We start from the raw sequence: 20262 nt of genomic DNA, 5'->3' as shown, positions 1-20262 counted from the left end.
ATGGTTTGATACATTGCCAGTATTAGAAATTCAGCATCGTAGCTCGTGTGGACTGATACTACTTTTCTTCTATTACTTCCTGTGTATTTCTGTATATGTTGATAACATGTACCCATAATGAATCCAATGAAGTGCTTTAAAATCTTTGGGAGGAAGGAAAACAAATGTGTTCAAACAGGCACAGAAAAGCAGGCAAGAGCTTGTTTGCTGCTTTACTAAAACCAAACACCAATGAATAAACGAATTTAAAATAACATGCATATTTTTCCACAAAACATGTTTGTATTCTTACAAAAAATATTTTAAACTTGTAGATTTCTTTGAGATTCAGCAATGTAATAAGTTCAGATTATAAATTACAGTATTTTGTGATAAATTCTTTTGCTTTTGTTACAGATTAACTAAACTCCAGATATTGGAACTTAGAGAAAACCAGTTAAAAATATTGCCAAAGTAAGTATAGATGACATTTATATAAAACTATTTTGGAGAGGATTTTTTCTGTAGTTATACTAATAATGTAGTGCTTATTGAAAAGTAGATCACAGCTTAAAAGTAAGTAACTGGACTAAGTTGTCACAAGAAACTTTCGCTTCGTACAGGTGAAATTGTGTCTCCTTTCAGACTGCCTGGTCTGCCTATTCAAAGATATGCATATGCAGAGATTTTTTTTTTTTTTTTTCACTTCTTCTGTCCCTTTACAGCTCTGTGGATTTCTGATCCACCTGTTGAGCTTTTCAGTCAGCATGTGGGCACCTCAGGATGATTTCTGAGATGTCTGATGCTTCTTGCTTACAGTATTATATGGCTACCCAGATGCCTGTCTGGGTACAGTTCTGATGGCTGTGTGTCTGAAGCTTAGGATTGGTAATTAAGATGATTATTTCTAAATCAAGTGTGGAGTTTGAAATGTGTATTCAGAATGACTGAAGGAATGCAATTCACACGACTTGGACTCTTTTTTTTTTTTTTAACTTCAGTACAGTTCAGGGCTGAAGAAAATAACTCATTACTGTGCTGCATGGAATCTGTTATGCCATACCTATTTCACAACGCAATAGGCTTGTTTAATATAGTGGCAGCATATTCCTTAGATGTGTTTTCTGTAATAGTAAAATAGTTCTGGAAATTCTTACAGCATTTGTTCTAACCACGAATCTGATCCTCTCTTAAAATCTAGCATCTTTCTAAACCCTGCCTTGCAATTCTCGCTCATTTCATCAAACAAGCCCAGGCTGATGATGATGCAGTTCCTGCTGTTTCTATGAGCTAGAGCAATGCACTGAATTTTCTGACTTGGACCCTGGAGGTCTTAAGTGGGTTAACAGAGGTATAAAAGGTCCATGAAGTGGGAAACAGAGTTCCCAAAGATGGGATATAAACAAGCAGCTGTGAAGTCCTGAACTCGTTGCAAGGTAGCATAAAATGGGTCCCCCTCTGGCAGCAGAAACTGTTAGAGAGGTACTGGTTTTGGTGGATGTAAGATGTTTTCATGGAGGAGGAGCTAACAATTGAATATTCACTCTGTCCAGCTCATATGCTAGCAGAGACTTGCATGCAGTAGGCTGAAGTGTGAATTGCGAGCCCTTCAAGTACAACAGCCGGTTTTCTTAGTGACTGGAGCTAATAATATGCCTAAGACATGGTCAAGGGGTATGTTCGATTGGGATTGCCTTGTTGTGTGCCTAGATGCTGTGCTGTGGTCTGTTGTACAAAAATGCCAGAGCTCCTATATGGAATGAAATCTGTAGCATCAGAAACTGTGAATTTGAAGTTTTTAATTTATAAAATTTAATGAATTAATTTAATTTTTCCAAAGCATTTTATTCATTCATATCATACAGATACTGTCTCTCCTCCTTTGTTCTTTATGCTATTATTGATTTTCAGTGGAAAAGAATCAGAGAACGTGTAATTTGGGGTAGTAGCTCTGCAAATTAAGTTACTACCAACTGAGGAACAGTAGCTATAATGAAACTTATATAGCTTTTGTTTATGAAATCACCCTGACCTTAATTGCCATAATTAACACTAACAGCATGAATTACATGCAATATTTTAAAAAGCATAGTTTACAGCGGTCTCTTGTAGTGATAAGAGACATTTAAACAAATGCTGTAATACACTTCAGCCAAATACAACTTCTGCTGAAGTTGCTGGGAATTTTTGTTGTTGTTGTTGTTAACTTTCATGTTTTCAGGGTTTCACCCTTGCTGGAAAACTAAACAGCCACTGTCATCAGGGTATCCCCTGCAGAACCTCCATAATGATCTACAGTACATGCTAAGCTGCCACCTTTATTATTTCTTCTGGTGATCTTGTAGTTCAATTAAGGAAGATTAAAGCTATTGAGACTACTTATTTTTTTAATTTAAGAACATTTAATAGGCATTTTGCTACAGTGAGACACTAGAAACATACATTGTTATGTATGATGTACACTGGAGAGAAAAAGTTCATTATGATGTCCATAGTATGCAAGAGGTAAATCTGCCTTTCATGACAATGCAATCATGCAGCCATGGACCTGGTCAACAAAGGCATCCATGGCCTGGTTTTAACTATTATGTTAGAACAGAAGCTGAAGTGGAATTTGAACTTACAGTTTTCCAAACCTAAGTATGTGTTTGAAAAGGAACATGCTATATACAGCTTTAAACAGTGTAGAAAACCCAAAGGGGTTTTTATGAAGCTAATAAGATGTAGCAATACATGCTAATAATTTTGCTATAGGATACAACTCTTTTCTTGTTTCCCTGTCAGTCCCACCTTTTTAATATTTTCATACTTACAGTGAATTCTTTTGTATTTGTAATGAGAAATGTATTTGGTTAAATTCCTACAAAATCAGCTAGCCCACCTGCTGAATTGAACATGCACATATTTTTTTAACACTAAATCATGAAGCACTTGAAAGCCAGTTAAGCAAAATGGGTAATTAATGCCAACACACTAAATCAGCTTTGCTTTGTGCCAAATGCATCATTTTGCTTGGAGCTTGTCTGTAGCCAGAGACTGCAAAAGAGGCAGTATTATAATGCAAAACAGCTCAGTGAAAATAATTCTATTGAAAGGAAAGCAAAACCATGATGACTATTGTAGAGGCATTTATCTGATAGGTAAGTTGGGAAAATGGTCCAGTGGAAATATAAAAAAATTATTTACTTTTTTTTAAGCTTGTCTGTTGCCTAATTGTCAATAAAAAGAGTAACCTCTTTAGAAAGAAGCAAGTTATTTGAGAGTGTAATTACAATGATTGAGGGCCCAATCTTGCTGTCACACATACTTCTTGATTTTTATGCTACTTGAAGTAACCTGTAGTGTTAACCTTAGTGAAACTGACTATTGACAGCATTGGAATCTGAGGCATATTTTAGACTACCTGATCCCTTAGTGTTGGATGGATTTGACAGCAAGTTCAATAATACGCATTATGAAACAGATTTTTCAGTTTGTGGGAGAGGATTACACAGTGCCATGGCAAAGACAGAAATAGGTCTAACTCAGTGATATTGCTTTTCAGTCCTATATTCCTCTTTCTTTAGCATTGAATTTTCCTGTTACTTTAACATTATTGGAAACTTCGTTAGTATACCTTTAGACAACATGCAATACAGAAAAGCAAGAGATGTTAGTTGTAGAGTAGCTGAACGTGCTATGGATGAGGTGGGGGGTGGGAGGGAGAGGGGAATGTGGGATGTGGTGCGGATAGATAACTTGAGGCCCTGGTCTTGCAGACACATTTGTGTATGCTTTACAGTTGTGGGTACATTTGCCAGATTAAAAGAAATTTCACAAGATAAAAAAAAAAGGGCCCCAAATCAGTGAAGTTACTTTGTTTTATACGGTCAGAGTTGCCTAACATTAATTTTGCAGATACTTGAGAGAGATGTTCAGATATTTACTCTGGTTCCAAATGGTAATGCCAAGACCCTTGATGAAAAACTGTAACAGCATTTTTATTTTACTTTATTTTTAGTAAGACAGTAAAGATTAAAGTAAAAATAGGAACTTTGGGTTGCCTTAGAACCATTAAGGGTGTAGCACTAGCAGGATGGGAAAGGAGCACCTAGATGTTGGGTTGGAGTGAAATTTGTGTATCTAGTGTAACTTGGCAATGAGGAGAAGAGCTTTATTGCTTAGATTCTGTGAATCTGGTGCTAGCTCTGTAAACATTTTGGCCTCAGAGCTGAATGGTGTACAGGAGGAAGAGGGGGTGAAAATCACTTGGACCTTGGAATGTAGTGGTCTGGAGACTGGGGTTTTTTTACCATTAAAATAAGAGTTCATGTTGAACTAAAAGACCAAATTCTGTTCATCTCAAACCACAGTAAAAACTATGTGTGTCAATTCAGCCTCATCAAAAATTCACTTAAATGAGTTTGAGCTTTTTTCATTTTGTAGGTATTACCTCTTCTTTTCCTTCATTCTTAAAATTTGTGTTTCTTTCTAAGCTGAAAATTCAGTTCAAATAAAAATCAAGGCACTGTCTCAAAGACTCTTGAAAGGACTATAAAAATATTAAAATAAGCCATTTTTGTCAAATAACTTATTGATGTTATCTTCATTATTTTTATTATTTAATTTATTATTGAAACTAATCAAAATCAATTCTACCTAGCTGTGATCTCCCATAGTCTACTTATTGAAGCTGAAATTTAGGTCATCGTTGGGGTTCTGGACTGCTCTTTAGTAACCCACACTCTAGCTAACATAGCTTGAAAACGGAAGAAATGTAAAACCTTTTTAAATTGAAGCCATTGGTAGGAGTACAGTGTGGTGTTGCCCATGAAGTTTTGAAAGCTGCTGAATGATATACTAGATCCTTTGAGTATTCAGCTGTGGGAGATGCACTGGGGCAAATTTTTTAGTAACATACAGCAAGATTTATATTGCCATGATCTCATAAGAGCTTTGAGAAATTCAGGTTACTCAGTATTTCAGAAAGACTTAAATAATTTGTTAGAATTGGAAAATGAATTCTAGCAGTTGGCTAACTGATAATCATCTTGTTCATTAGCTTCCAGAAATGACGGGGAAATGTTTCTCAGGTTATTCTGGAAGTAGCTTTTTCTTTTTCTTCTTTGATATAGTGGGAATGTGAGTTAAAGGCTTTCCCCTAAAACTTGTACATACTATCTTGCAGTGCAAAAAATGGCTTCTGCATTTGTTTTGATCATGTCTTTACCTGCTTATGCTAAATTCGTAGTTTGTCCCCCATACTTACTATAATGTAATAAAAATCAAATCTATAGACAGAATTTGAGTGTAATTATATTTGGAGATTATTTAATGAATAATATTAATAATCATATTATCAATAAAGAAGGCATTTTTCAACAGAATGTAATTTTTGAATTGTATATTCGGAATTACTAGCAGTGTATTTGAAGAACAACTGAAACTTTGAATAGCTGCATAGAGCATCTTGTGCTCATGAAGGTGTTTAAGTATACTAGTGTTCATAAAAATATTCTGGTAATACGAAAGACTACCATTTGGAAGCTCTTGTATTTAGTTTTTCCAGAATTTTGGAGTATGTACACACATAAGGTTTATGTGTCAAAGTTTTAGATGTTGTTAATTGCTCTATGGAAATCTAATACTAAATAAATATAGAACATAATTCCATGTGAGGGATTTGCAGCCCCTATGAAAGTATTTTTAGGTAGTACTGCCGTTGACTGGAGTACTGGTTGCGTAGACCACCTCGTACAGTGGTAGGTAATCTCTGTGGGGTCCCCAAAGTAAGCTTAAATAGAGGAAAAATGTTGCCAAAACACAGCTTGAAAAAACAGATTTTACTTTCAGTCATTGATTTAATCTTTGCCATAAGTTGGCTTAAGGCATATTGATATGTCACAAAATCCAATTTAAGAATCTGATTTGTTGTAGGACTAGAGAAATAATTAGGACACCATATCCTATGGAAGACACTTTTTCAGCAGCCTGGAGGGGGGAGAAAGGTGTTGTTGGTTTCTGTGATTGAACAGTGGTCTTCCCAGATTTAGGTGATCATTAGGCAGTGGTCTGTCTGTCTTTGAGAGGAAAACAGGTAGTTGACCAGTCTTTGGCTGCTGAGAAGACTTAATGTGACTGTAGGTGAAAAGGAAGTGCTCAAAAGAAGCGTAATGTCACTGAGTTACTCAAAGATTACTCTAGTGGTCTTTAGTTGTTCTAAACTAACGTGTAGATGAGTTGCTTTGTAGATGTAGATGAGTACTTTCCGTGTGACTGATCATTAGCATGTGCCTGTTTAAACAGCACATGAAAATTTGACCTTATTTAGGTGTAATTCCGTTACAGAACAGCATCACTACTTAATACTGATTAAAATATTTGTTTGAATACAGGAATATTGGATGTAACTGGTATTTTCTTAAACCTAATTCCTTATTAATCCCCTTCCTGTGCAGAACCATGTCCAGACTGACTCAGCTGGAGAGACTGGACTTGGGAAGTAATGAATTCACAGAAGTGGTGAGTTTTGCCTTAGTAACAGAGCTTGGTACCTTTTATAAATTTCTTTATCCTTTTAATCTGTTAATAGTCAATATGAAAATGTAAACATCAGCTTGAGAGTTCTGCTGCTGAGCAAATATTAGGTGTACCTTACACTACTTTATGGAACCTGTTATAAAAATTAGGTGCATATTCTGATGAATATGAGTACATTTTTCCTCAACTTGAAAATAGCACTCTGTGGTATCGTGTGGTTACTGTACTGTTAAAAAATTAACAGTAGCGTGTTTGAATTATACAGAACTTGCAACATTAAATACATGATAACCAGTAAGTGTTTGGAATTTATTATAAGCAAACTATTATGTTTATAAGCTGTGTGTAACCTGCTTTTATTGTCTACAAACTCTTTAGATCCAAGGGAAACTGTATTAATTTTAAGTTTGAATGTTGTTCAAAGCAGTATTTATGGTCAAGGTGCTCAGATTTTTCTTTCAGCATGGATCAACTTGTTTTCTGTTCATGATCTCACAAATACATCTTACATCTACAATCACTTCACGTATCTCTGCTTCTACGGATATTTGCCTGGATAAAGGAATTGGAATAGAAGTATAGTGGAACATGCTGACCTGCTATATAATAAAATCAAGCCTTTGTGTGCCACCAGCAGGTTGTGCAGAGCTGAACACTTGCCTAGTTGTATGGTTTGGCAGATAGGGATGTGTATTTTAGGAATTGTTCATTAGTGTTATTACACCTCTAGCCATTACCTTTACTGCCATATTCTCATCACAATGTAGATATTAGTATCAGAGCGTTAAACTAATGTGCCCAGGCCCATGTTAAGCCATAACAACCAGGAGCTAAGTACAGGCTGCAAAATTACCTGTTTGGGTCTGGTTTTCGCCATTTGCTTCATCTCTCCCAGCCTTTTAGCTACAATGGTCAACTACCGGTAACTTCCCTGATTAAGATATTTTGGTAAAAGCCCAGAAAGGTTTGACTCTGCTTTTTGGGATAAAGATCTGTCTGAAAGGTAGTCTTCAGTTAAGATTTTTTTCTTGGAAAATGAATTATTGGGAGGCAGGACTTCAATTTATGTGGGAATTCTACATATTTACGGTGTCACAAAATTGAGTTTTGAATTTTAACTGAACTTAGTTGTAGCTGTTAAGGTGCTGTAGCACCTGTTTTGTATTATTTTCTTAAGAGAGAAGTTTAAATAGGAAGCATATGCAATGTCAATGTTTACCAAGAAGTGGTCGTTCCCTGATATGTAAGATACTTTTTAAGAGTAAGTTGTAATGGAAGCACAATCCTGCACTTCAGTTTATGGGTGGAGTGGTTTGCTCATATCATGCAGATGCACCCTTTGCTGCCAGAAAATAAAAAATGGTTTTCCTTTTTCCCCAAACCACAAAGTCATTGTGTTTTTTGACAAACAGATCCTCTCAGCTGATGGAATTTGTTATTAGATATCATCCATGGAGGAGGAAATTACACATGTAACACTTACTTGTTTGTTCCCTTTGAGGAAAAAAAATACTTTTTATAAAAAATTCTGAAATGATTACTTAGTGCTGTGATCAAGTTTTTAAAAGGTTTTTGTATACCTAGTATATATTCACATTTCGAAAAGTGAATGTCATGTTTTCACTCCAGCCAGCAGCTAAGTACCACACAGCTGCTTGCTCACTCCCACCCCCCGTGGGATGGGGAGAAGAATCAGAAAAAGGTAAAACTCATGGGTTGAGGCAGGAACAGTTTAATAACTGAAATAAAGTAAATAAATAATGACAATGATAATTGTAATAAATAGGAGAGGGAGAGAGAGGAATAACACCCAAGAGGAAAAAAAAATCACCAAAAAATCAAGTGATGCACAATATAACTGCTCACCACCTGTTACTGACACCCAGCCAATCCCTGAGCAGTGATAGAGGTCTCCTAGCCAGCTCCCCCCAGTTTATATACTAAGCATGACAATCTATGGTATGGAATACCCCTTTGGCTAGTTAGGATCAGCTGTCCTGGCTCTGCTCCCTCCCAGCTTCTCATGTACCTGCTTGCTGGCAGAGCACAGGAGCATCCTTGGTTTGGAGTAAGCACTACTTAGCAACAGCGAAATGTGTGTTATCAAGTATGTTATCAATTTATCAAGTGTTAACATAATTTTCATACTAAATCCAAAACACAGCACTGTACCAGCTACTAAGAAGAAAATAACTCTGTCCCAGCCGAAATCAGGACAGTGAATTATCTGGATTTTCATTGATGACCCAATTAAAGAAGTGTATGCAACAGCTATAACAAGACACTGCTTAAAGTTGCAGTAGATGGATCGCTGAAGTTGTGCTTGCCTTTCACTGTTTTTTATATGAAGTTTTTAACAAATGGCTTCCCTTTACAGCCTGAAGTACTTGAACAACTGAGTGGGTTAAAGGAATTTTGGATGGATGGTAATAGACTAACACTTATTCCAGGGGTAAGTTCTTTTACTGTGTTAAACATTTAGTATTTTAATTTACAGTGGTATTTGCTTTGTCAGTCATCATACATGTTAAAAGTCACTACTTTTATGTTTAATTTTGTATTAACATTAATTGTTAATACAATTTTTTTGTTTGTGTTTTTACTTAAAGTCAAAAGGCTAAATGCCACTTAAATGCTTAACTAGTCCACTTAAGAATTGTCACTGATTGGGCGAGCTGGGTATACAGCTTTTCTTCCATTGGAAGTTGTATACTTCTCATCTAAAAATTATGTTCTGGTTCAGAAAAGAGTAAAAATCCTAGATCAAATCCTGGATCAAATTTAGGGTTGAGTAGCCCTTCCAAAAAGGGATTATTTTGTGTTAGCAAGCAGGAATTTACAGGATAAATATTGTGTGAATTTTTAATGGTCATGGCTATAAAACAAGCAGTGCCTGTTCAGGTGCCGCATATCCAGGGGGCATAGCCAGTTCCTGAGAAAATGTTCTGTTAACTTTGTCTGGGTTCCTGACATCTCTCAGAATTACATGGGGTCCAAGCTGCCCTCTTGTTGGTAGTACTTGTGAACCTGTACTTGTAGTAAGCTAGTATATGAGTATTTGAAACTTGGGAAGCAGCTGGTCTGTTTTCAGACTTAAACTCACTAAGCAGTCTTCTGACATGAGGCTTTCTTGCCCGATCAGTAGTCTTCTCTGCTGTCTTTCCTCACTTCAGCTAATTATTCCTTGAATTGTTGAGTGGATGTATTAACTTTACAGTAAAAGTAAAAATTTGTGAAAGTGACTGCATCTTCCCTCTGAAGATTTTAGTACAGTATTGTGCAGAAATTTTCAAGCTTATTCTTGGTTTGTATGGAGAGGTAATACAAGCTTGTATTTTGGCTTGTTTCTTTAGTACAATTATGGATTCATTGTTGTTGGTTTTGAGGTTCAGTAGGATAGTTTTACACAAAAGGCAAAAATAAGCATTAAAAGACTTTCACTGGAGCCTTATGATGTCCTTACATTACCTACCTCTGAAGTCTGTTCGAAAGCTTGTTACTTGATTTATAGTAATTGATCAAACCATTGAATTTGCAGACTGATTTTAGAGACCTGCAGAATTACTGTGGTGTATCTGTGTGTGTGGAAAAGCATCAATTGTGGATCCACACAAAATATTTCAATATAAAGCTTGAATATTGTGCTTGAAATTGTATGTCAGCACTATAAATAAGTTTTCTCCTTTCCTCTAGCATTACACTTGAGAGACAGTTTGTCAAATCTGCTGGATATTTTGTTTAGAACTTGCACTTTCAAAAATGTCTTATTTTCTCTTGCTTATAGTTCATAGGCACTTTGAAACAACTGACCTACTTGGATGTTTCTAAAAACAACATTGAAGTAGTTGAAGAAGGTATTTCAGGTTGTGAAAGCCTGCAAGACCTACTGTTATCCAGTAATTCACTTCAGCAGCTGCCAGAATCTATTGGTTTGTATTTTCAATTAATTCATGTTCTTTAAAAGCTTACAGTTTAGACACAGAACACTTGAAAATACACAATTGGCATTTTAGATCTAAGTTGCAGTTGATTAAAAGCACAGTTTCGGATAAAGCTGTAATGCGTAACTGAATAATAAAACTTGCATTTGTTTTGGAGCGTTCTTGACTTTATACAGTGGTTTGTAAATAGATGAGAAACCGTTGACTATAACAAAGTAAAAACATTATTCCTCCCTCCTTTTGCTAGCAAGCAAGTTCTGTAAGCTTGTCTGCTTATTTCCTTAGGTATATAGCACTGTAAGCGTACCAGGGAATACAGATGTGGTTACTTGCAGAGGTTTTTGTGCCCCCTTAATTTAAAATTAAAATTAAGCTTAATGAACTCAAGTGTCCTTTTTGATTTTCTTGTTCACTTTGTTACAGGTTCCCTGAAGAAGGTAACAACACTTAAAATTGATGAAAACCAGTTAATTTATTTGCCAGATTCTATAGGAGGGTAGGTATTTCACCGGAATAAAAGGTTGAATTGCCTTTCTGCGTGCTTTTCTGCAACAATGGCTCCACTATTGAATGTTTTTACACCTGCTTGATTTGATTTCTTCTACATGTTAATGTCATAATAGAATTGAAAGCATTTTCATATCTTCTAGTTTGCAGCATATATGTTCTTCATGTATTATTTAATATCAAAACATACATGTTCCTCGTGTATTAATGCAGCCACCAATCTGTAAAAGAGAAACTGAATGTGGGAGAAAACAAGATGTTTAAAAAGGCAGTCAGCTGCCTCAACCTGTTTTTTGGCAATAACATAGCTGTGGCTGTGGTAGATACTGCAAATGATTGAACCTTTATCAAAAAGCTTGTGAAAAAGTGAATCTGAACACACATGTTTACCTTTTTTTATGTTACAAGGAGAATTTTCACCTGTTCTTCAGCAGGTTTTTTTTAATGTAGAACTTGGTGTTCAGCAGTTTAGTTTAAAACTCACAAATGACAGCAAAAATAATTGGTTCAGAATAAAGTTCTGTACAAATGAAGGGTATTTTTTTCAATTTGTTTTCTCCTATTATAATCAATGTAGGTTATCTTTTGTTGTTGTCAGAATTTACAAAATACTACTTCACTGCCAGATGCTTAGGTTCACTCTCTCTAACTCTTGAAATTCTTTTCTTGTTCAGAAACTGCACTCAGCTCCTGTTTGGCTATGATCTGTCCCATTCTGAATATTTTCAGTGCCTTGTACTAGCACTTTTTCATGTTGCTGACTCCCCTATTATCACTGAATGTTCTCTTAGAAAGAAAGATATAAAAAAACCCGAAAAACCAAAAAACCCACAACCAACCAACAAAAAAACCCCCCAAAATATTTTAGGCGATTAGTAAGGGATTTTTTTGGATTTGAATTCCCGTGGATCTCAGAGTTCTACTTTGAATTAAATTTCAGATTTGTAATTAGTAGAGTTAATAACTTCATTTAACTTAGTGTGCAATTATAGTTGGATTAATTAACCTTTGTAGAGAAGTAATTTGGGGTTTTTTTGCAGGTTAATATCCGTAGAAGAACTGGACTGTAGTTTCAATGAGATTGAAACATTGCCTTCATCTGTTGGGCAGCTCTCTAATATAAGGACATTTGCTGCAGATCATAACTTTTTAACAGAGCTGCCATCAGAGGTATGTATTTAATTACAAAACTGTAAAGTGAATTTTTTAGTGTATTTTAAACTGTTTGTACAACTTTGGGATAACAAATCAGCAATTCTTGAGTATGTTGTCTTTCTGTATGTTTTTAAAGGAGGATGTATACAAATACACAAGTTTCCAAATAATGAAGTTCTGAATTTTTTAAGCAAGAAGCAGAGATTTGTTGCTAGTGTTTTGAAACTAGGAAGTTTTAATATGTAAGAATAAATCTAATTATACTTTACAGGCAACTGTAACTGTAATATTAATTGTTTTAAAACACTACAAATGTGCATATTTAGAGTTGTGAAGATGAATTAATTCTTTGGGTTTTTTTTCAGATTGGAAACTGGAAGCATGTAACAGTGTTGTTTCTGCATTCTAATAAGCTTGAATTTCTCCCTGAAGAAATGGGTGATATGCAGAAATTAAAAGTCATCAATCTGAGTGACAATAGGTTTGTGAAGGCATTTATTCAAGTGGAAGTTGTATAAAATGCAACAATAATGTAGAGGTGTTGTTACAAATATGCTGTCTTTCCTTATTTCACACACGGCTTAGAAGCTGACTGAGATGCATGTATTTAATGTTTTTGTTGTGTTCTGGATCTTGCAGTTCTGTTCTGCTAAGCTGTTTTTATTTTAATGACTTGGCATGTGCATTGAAGCACGACTTCAATACATTCATGATTGTTAGCATGTATTTTTCTAGACAATTAGTTTGGTTCCTTACATAAAACTCTTGATTCTTTCTTAAAAGTTAATAGCTAGCTTCCTGTATTGCATATGGAGGACATGAAACAGCATCACAGTGTAGTGTAAAACAACCAAGTGTTCTGGGGAAGGGGGAAAAGAGGGTTGTGTTTTATTAGAGCTGGTCATTAAAAATGGACAAAACATTTCTCTTTTGGGAATTGCCAATCTGGAGAATTGAAATATATTGGGAGAGATAAGTTTGAGCTTTCCCTCCTGTCCTGCCAGTCCAGCTTCTCTGTACTCCGTCTGTATCTTGATTTATCCATTAATGCCAGAGCTTCCGTTATCCAGGGCAGCCACTTTCCCAACATGTATCTTGGAAAAAAACAGTTTTCAGGTGTAGCATTTTTTTCTTAATTGGCTGGCATGTATCTTGAAAGATAAAATGCTGAGGATGCAGATTAATTAATTCAGGCTAATTGTCTTCAAAATTGTATTCAAGTCATTGAACTGAGTTAAATTCAAGTTACATTGTCACTTTTTTTTAAGCTGCTTGCTAATCTGGGGAGAAATGCGGGTTTTTGTTTGTTTGTTTTTCCAGATATAGCTTTGAATTAATATAAATGCTGTTGCTTTTCAAATGTCCATAGTTATTAACTAGATCTGTTAATGTCCTTTTAAAACATTTTTACAGGCTAATGCAGGATTGATTCTTAACAAGCTTAACAGTATTGATAAATGTTCTGACATAAATTCTTGTACTTTACAGACTGAAGAATTTGCCATTTACCTTTACAAAACTGCAACAGCTCACTGCTATGTGGCTATCAGACAACCAGGTGAACTTTTTAAAAATTAAAAATAGAAGATGGTTGACTTTATTCCTAATGGAATTGACAAGAACAGGGCCATCTGTTAAATAGTGAGACCTGGTATACATCAGTGCTTCCTTGACGCTACTATGTTGGTTCTTCTGAAATAAACAACTCTGAGCCTACCTGTCTTTGGAGACTTTCATACTTCTAGCAAAGTTCTGTACTGTTAGGAAATGCAATTTAACAGATGTCAGGGTTTTTTTGGTTTTGTTTGTCTTAATTCAGACTTGGTTACACTGGAGAGTTACTGCTTGCTAAGCTAGTACTTGAATGTGTAGCATGTAGTTTCTTCCACAGCTAAACTATTGGGGAAACTTAACATGCCTGGTTTTTTGAGCTAGATTTCTTGTCACACCTTTGAACTTTGTGACTGTCCAAGTTCCAAGCTACGAAGCAGAAACTCACGCACTTGTAGCTTGTATTTTTGCTGTGTATTGAAGCCATCTGTAGATTTCCTGAATGGCATTAAGGAGTACAGGGCTGCCCAAAATACAGTCCCAGAAGTGTATAATGAAAGCACTTTTACTAATACAGTAATTTCAAGAAATCCCTGCTCTTTTTTGTAAGCGGTGAACAATATTCAATGTGGTGACAATATAAAAAACAGTATGAGCTTTTTCTCTTTACATGATTGAGGTTTAAAAGGCCAGATGTGTCTGTGTATTCCAGATCAGCCTGCTTTGGGATAGTAATAAGTCCTAGCAAGAAACTGGGTTATTTTTTTTAACATGCAGTGTTTGCCTTTCTCTTAAAGCTATTACTGAACTTCAGTTCTTGGTCAAAGCCAGTTGTCAAAGACAGGCATGTTAGTAACTTCATTTTGTGAAAATTATACAGAGGAGAAATGGTTTGATACAAGACAGAGAGTAGTCTTCAAAGTAATGGGACAGGTGTGCTCTGTGATATGTAGATCATATTACTTTTTCATGTTTTCTCATAACATGTGCTTCTTTCATTTGCTTCCTAGTCTAAACCGCTTATTCCTCTTCAAAAAGAAGCTGACCCTGACACACAGAAAACAGTGCTTACTAATTACATGTTCCCCCAGCAACCAAGGGCTGAGGATGGTAAGAATTTCTGAAATACCCTGTCAGAATGCTCACTTTTGAAAATAATAATGGGAAGACTGTCCAGCTAATATGATTTTCACTAGATAATACTTAATATAAATATAAAAATACAAGTTTGAAGTAAACTTCTAAGTGGTGAAGAGCTACATCTGAAAAATGAGAACAGTAACTTAATGTGATCTACATATTGATGAATTCTAGGTAAAACTGTTTCACTGAGTGAGGTGAAGAATGAACCAGCGAGATCACATTCTGCGATGGTTACCACTTTACAGTGTGACACCCTATTTCATTCTGACAGAGCTTAATGGCTTGGGGTGAAATTCTCCCTAGCAGGTGTCTGCTTCAGGCTGACAGAATGTTAGACAAAATTTTTCCTCTTACCAAGTATATATTTTTTGAAAAGTACATAGCATTCTGTGTTTTATTTTAAAAGAAAAGAAATTGGTCCAGAAAAATCCATATTGTTCATATTTAGTTTGAACTGCTATATAAAAGGTTAGGCCCAAGATATTAAGACCTTGCCAGAAAATTATTTCTGCACAGTTTTGAAATAGGAAAATAAGTAGCATTCCATGAGTAACCCCATCAGCAGTTAGGGAAAGAGAGTTAAATCTCTTTTATTTTTCTACGTTCTTTCCACTGAGGGCAAAAGGAGGATGGTTGTGCTCCTTTAACAGAAATGGGGGCGGGGGGGTGTGGGTGCACTTATCAATGGAAATAATTGAAAACTGACAAGAGGCAACATTTGCTGTTCCCTAGCACAAGTGTATAGTACACTGAGGGAAGTGTGATCAAAAATACCAGCAAAACCAATAAATTGTGCATCACTTTTAGTGCCTTCTGATGCAGATAATGTATCTGCAATACCTCTGATAGAATGATGTGAGAATTATAAAATTATTTGGAGATTCAGTGAAGTTGAAGATTGTTCCTGAAAGCGTTCCCATTTGAACTTTTTCACCCAGACGCTGGGGTTCCTTTTTGTAGATAAGGAAAGGGCTGCTTGTTTGGCTGTAGTTGACAGAATACATGCCTCTGAGGCTGTCATTCCAAACAGAAGATTTAAAGTTCAATGGGTAGTAGTTTTAAGAGTTAAAAATTTTAAAATTCTATGATCAAGTTCTTTTTTTGGTCAGGAACAGTTTTGGGGATAGCGAGGTCTAATAGACTTCACATGTATCAAAATCCTAAGTTTACCCAAAAAGTGCAGAGTAACAAATATTCCTATGCACTTGTTGAGCCCTATAATTAAGTATTTTTCTCTGTCTGCTGTAGAAGTAGTTAATATTAACAGTCTTGGCATTGCTAGAGGATATACATTTTGGTGAGGTGGTGGTGACGGATTTGTTAGACTGTTTGGCATACTGAAGTACAGCCTGGCTGATGTAACACAAGGAGATATGCTGCAATAAGGGACAGTGGGTACCCAAAACATTTTTTTTATCCCTTGTTAAATCAAGCAAGAAACACTTTGTGAAAATTCATATGTTTGCTTTGTTTTAGATGTTTTAGGTTTATTACAGGATTAGCAATAATGCAGGCTTTCATCACTAAGTAGTCCTTATTCTTGATTTTCAAATTTTTATTACATGAAATCAGGTGAATGCTGTTATGTGCTTAATGAGACCTCACTGAAGTCAGGCTATATAAATCTATATAAGTAAATTTACATTTATATATATACAAACACATACTTTTGTATAATACTTCACAGCAGAATTCTGAAAATTTTCAAGTGTGTTAAACTTACTGTACAGCTGTGTCTATGAAGTTTTTTAACTTTACAGATAGGGATTTTACTATTATGAAAAAATGGCCAAGTTTATAAAGCAATGGCAGTGCAGCTAGTCTTCAATTAATGGTGCTGCTAATCTCTTATCTTTTAAGAATGCATAAAATCCCATCCAGGAGAAAGAAAATAAGGATTTTTATTTTTCATAATGTATCCTAGTCTTACGACAGTCTCTCTTTTTTTAGTTATGTTCATATCTGATAATGAAAGTTTCAATCCATCTCTGTGGGAGGAACAGCGGAAACAGCGTGCTCAGGTGGCATTTGAGTGTGATGAAGACAAAGATGAGAGAGAGGCACCACCTCGGGTTAGTATTGAATTCATTTTTTAATACTTGGTGCTTTCTTTCCTCTTATCCCCACACCTGAATCCCACCCTTTTACTTGCTTTGTCTGTCAGTTTCACTCTGCTGAGGAAATTGAGTCTTCAGTTATTAAGAGTATCTAACAGGGTGAAACACTGTAATTTGGGGCACTTCGTTTGGTGTTGTGGGTTTTTTTTTTTTATTTTCTTTCTGGCCCTATCATTTCAAGTGGAGCACAAGGGAAAAACACTCAGCAGATGAAAGGTAATGTGGGGCATAATTAGGAGACTACCTGACTGGTGATGACATGGAGAAGTATAGTAGCAAAACAATGATTAAACCTATTTTTTCTTTAAGTAAACTACAATTGTCATAATTCTTCCTGCTTGCAATGAATGGACACATTTGGGGGGTGGGGAGGTGGGGAGGGCTGTGATTCATAATCCTGTTGGGTCTTGTAAGTTGCATCAGTGGAGGTAGACTCGAACAGCAAAGTGGAGATGCTGGATTATTTAGTGTTTTGTCCTAATTCATTGTCTGTTTTAAAGCTGATATTTTAATCATGGCATTTAACAAAATGTAGAACACTATTGCTTTTTGTTACACAGGAAGGCAACCTAAAGAGATACCCAACTCCATATCCTGATGAACTGAAGAATATGGTCAAAACAGTCCAGACAATTGTACATAGGCTAAAGGATGAAGAATCTACTGAAGATACTGCCAAGGAGTCAAAACGAGAAGGCCAGACAGTTTCTGTAAAAGATGTGGGGGTAAAGGTTAGAGATAATATACCTTCTGACTTTGCAAGAACTTCCAAAGATCTAGAGTGCCATTGATTCCTTTTAATTCTCTTCTTCATCCCCACTAATGCTTTAGCAAGAAAAAATTTTAGATTAAAGAAGAGAACTTACCTCTTCACTGGCTAAAGAAGTCTGTAATAAAAATCTGGTTCGCAGTAGCAGTTTACTTCTGACAGAACAAGGAAAGTGACTTGATTCTCAGGCAAATACAAGCTATGGGTTGAAGAGCTGGCTTCTTCAGTTTCTGGAGGATGGCATCTTTGTCATCCTCTGATCTTTATCTGTGAGAATTCACAATGAAATTCAGGGTAATCTCTAAGAATTTTATTGCTGCCCTTGTGACTAGAGGTTTTACATGAGAAGCTGGAAAGAGAATCATAGCAAGTTAGCATAGGAGTCAGTCTTAACATGATGATGATGGGCAGTAGGACTGCGGTTTGGTGCTGACATGTCTCATTGTAGATATTCTTGGGCTTTTTTTTTTTTAATGTAACTGGAAATTTAATGGTACAGATTTACCCCAGTAAGGAGGAGAGTCAAACAATGGGTAGGGACTGTACCTCTGTAATCTGCAGAGATTTCATACCTCCTGCATTTCATACTTCATAATTTCAAAGCTGAGATTTTCCGTTCCATAGCTTCCCGAAATATAAAATGCCAACTCTAAATATCACGTTACTGAAAACGTTTCAGGATGTTTTTTCTGCTAATGTTCTTAATCCTGTAGACTTCAGAAATTGCTTCAATAAAGAACAAAGGAGATGAGAGAAAGCAATATTCAGCAGGAGGCTCTCTGCAGAAGCCTGCTGAACCAGAAGCTGAGCACAGCACTGCAAATTCACAGATGACTGCACTTGTTAAAACCTTGCAGAACACGAAAACAATTGTCAACCACCAAGACATGCTTGAGGTATAACATTGCGATGAACATTGTAGCAGTCAAAGAATTGTGCTGGTGTTGTATTGAATTTGTAAGTCTGGGAAATGAAAATTTACATTGACAATAGCATAAAATTGCCATTCACAAGCATTTGAATACAGATGGTTTGCAATGCCATTTTTTTTTCACTTCAGATTATACTAAGTAAAAGTTAAAATAGCTAATAAAAGGCTCATAATGAAAGATGTATGCATTTAAAGAAAAACAAAGCAAGCTGAGTGAAAAGAGGACCTAAGTATCAAACTTTGAAAAGACTCAGTCTCCAGGTTTTGCTTGATTGTCAGTTATTCATTAAATAATCAATTTTAATTGTCACTGAAACGATGAACTATCTGACTAGTGGGAGCAATCAAAAACTTGTATATCCCAGTGACTATGCACATTCATTTCAATTGAAAAGTGAAAGGTGGGTTTAAAAATATTATTCCTCTGTTTATTAGTGAGCTGTTACGAATATGATTTGGTTTGTATTTACCTCTTATAAAGAGTCACAGATTTTAAATGTCTGAACTCTTTGTACATCTCTGACAAACACCATGCATTCATTTATGTAGAATGTTTCAGACTTAACAACAAATTTTGGAATTTGTCACTTATCAGTTGCCAGTCACAACCTGTAAAATGCTTTTCTCGTGGTTTCACAAGCAAATTATTTTTGCCTGTGTTGTGTAAGCAGTGGAACATGCATATATCATACTTTTGCTGAACAGGTTTTGTGACATGCAGTTGTAGCTGCATTGACATTATCCTTTAGTTTAAAAATACAATTGCAGAAAATTGTATTAGTTGTCTAACAACAGTGACAGCGATTCTTTGTAGCTGGCTGTATGCCAGTAAGTAAATGGAGGCAGCAGTGTGTGGTCCGTTGGCGATAGTGAATTCCTTCCATGTAATAACCTGCTGGTAGCTCTTGCAGTTGAATACAGATATCTAAGCTTTGCATGGGTGCAAGTTTTTCATTTAAACATTGATTTACACTTGTATGTCACGTCCAGGAGGGAAGGCCAGTGTGATAGAAGCAGCGAAAAGGTTGTCTGTTCCAATTACAGAGAAAAACAGCTGGATTTTTATTTTTAATTAAGACTATTATAGCTTGTTTATTAACATCTTGGTCAGGTCCTCCCTGCAGTCGCAGAACTGGTCAGGTAGTTAGTGTCATGGGAAAGGTGGTGTTCCAGTAGGTTGCACACATTAAACCTTCTGAAAGTTGTAAGAAATTAACATTGTGACAGAGTATTTTTGCAATCTGCAACATGGATTTTATAGCATTTGTAGCATGTTCATTAGAAAGAAATTTCCACTTTAGGGAAGGAAGGTTTTCTCCCCTTCAAAATACTACTGGAAACAATTGGTTTTTGAAGATGATGGGAATATAGGGCTGGCATTAGGATACTGAATCAGCCATGTGGCTGCTTTTGCAGCACTTTATCGGTTTGTTGTCCTGTAGACAGGCTTATTAGCCAGTGCCGTTTCACACACTTTGTCAAGGTATTTCTATTCTTTTATTCTAGTTTGCTGAAAGTAGGGAGCTGGGTGGCCACCCACAAATGCCTAGTTCTCCAATTGTCAGAACTTCACACTATTTCATATTACAGTTCAGCAAGCAAAAAGTATCAGCCTTCATGGGTTACAATTTGCATAATTCCTTCATTACT

At 35.9% G+C, this 20262-nt stretch overlaps 1 protein-coding gene across 14 annotated transcripts in view; it reads left to right on the top strand.

Annotated features, from left to right (window-relative positions):
- Positions 1 to 20262, top strand: part of ERBIN (erbb2 interacting protein) — a 122644-nt gene that overhangs the window by 79532 nt on the left and 22850 nt on the right. For 12 of the 14 annotated variants that reach the window (XM_037373212.1, XM_037373216.1, XM_037373213.1 and 9 more), the window contains 12 exons: positions 397 to 453; positions 6417 to 6480; positions 8876 to 8950; positions 10283 to 10427; positions 10863 to 10935; positions 11987 to 12116; positions 12467 to 12582; positions 13590 to 13659; positions 14663 to 14762; positions 16746 to 16867; positions 17473 to 17643; positions 18395 to 18577. In XM_037373212.1, the coding sequence (XP_037229109.1) occupies positions 397 to 453; positions 6417 to 6480; positions 8876 to 8950; positions 10283 to 10427; positions 10863 to 10935; positions 11987 to 12116; positions 12467 to 12582; positions 13590 to 13659; positions 14663 to 14762; positions 16746 to 16867; positions 17473 to 17643; positions 18395 to 18577 (1306 nt within the window). The remainder of the gene's footprint in view (positions 1 to 396; positions 454 to 6416; positions 6481 to 8875; positions 8951 to 10282; positions 10428 to 10862; positions 10936 to 11986; positions 12117 to 12466; positions 12583 to 13589; positions 13660 to 14662; positions 14763 to 16745; positions 16868 to 17472; positions 17644 to 18394; positions 18578 to 20262) is intronic. The other 2 variants (XM_037373208.1, XM_037373215.1) reach the window with 2 other exon arrangements.

The sequence above is a fragment of the Falco rusticolus genome, chromosome Z, assembly GCF_015220075.1.
Source record: "Falco rusticolus isolate bFalRus1 chromosome Z, bFalRus1.pri, whole genome shotgun sequence".
Taxonomy (NCBI): domain Eukaryota; kingdom Metazoa; phylum Chordata; class Aves; order Falconiformes; family Falconidae; genus Falco; species Falco rusticolus.
Note: the sequence above shows the minus strand (reverse complement) of the source record. Positions and strands in the feature narration are given on the sequence as shown.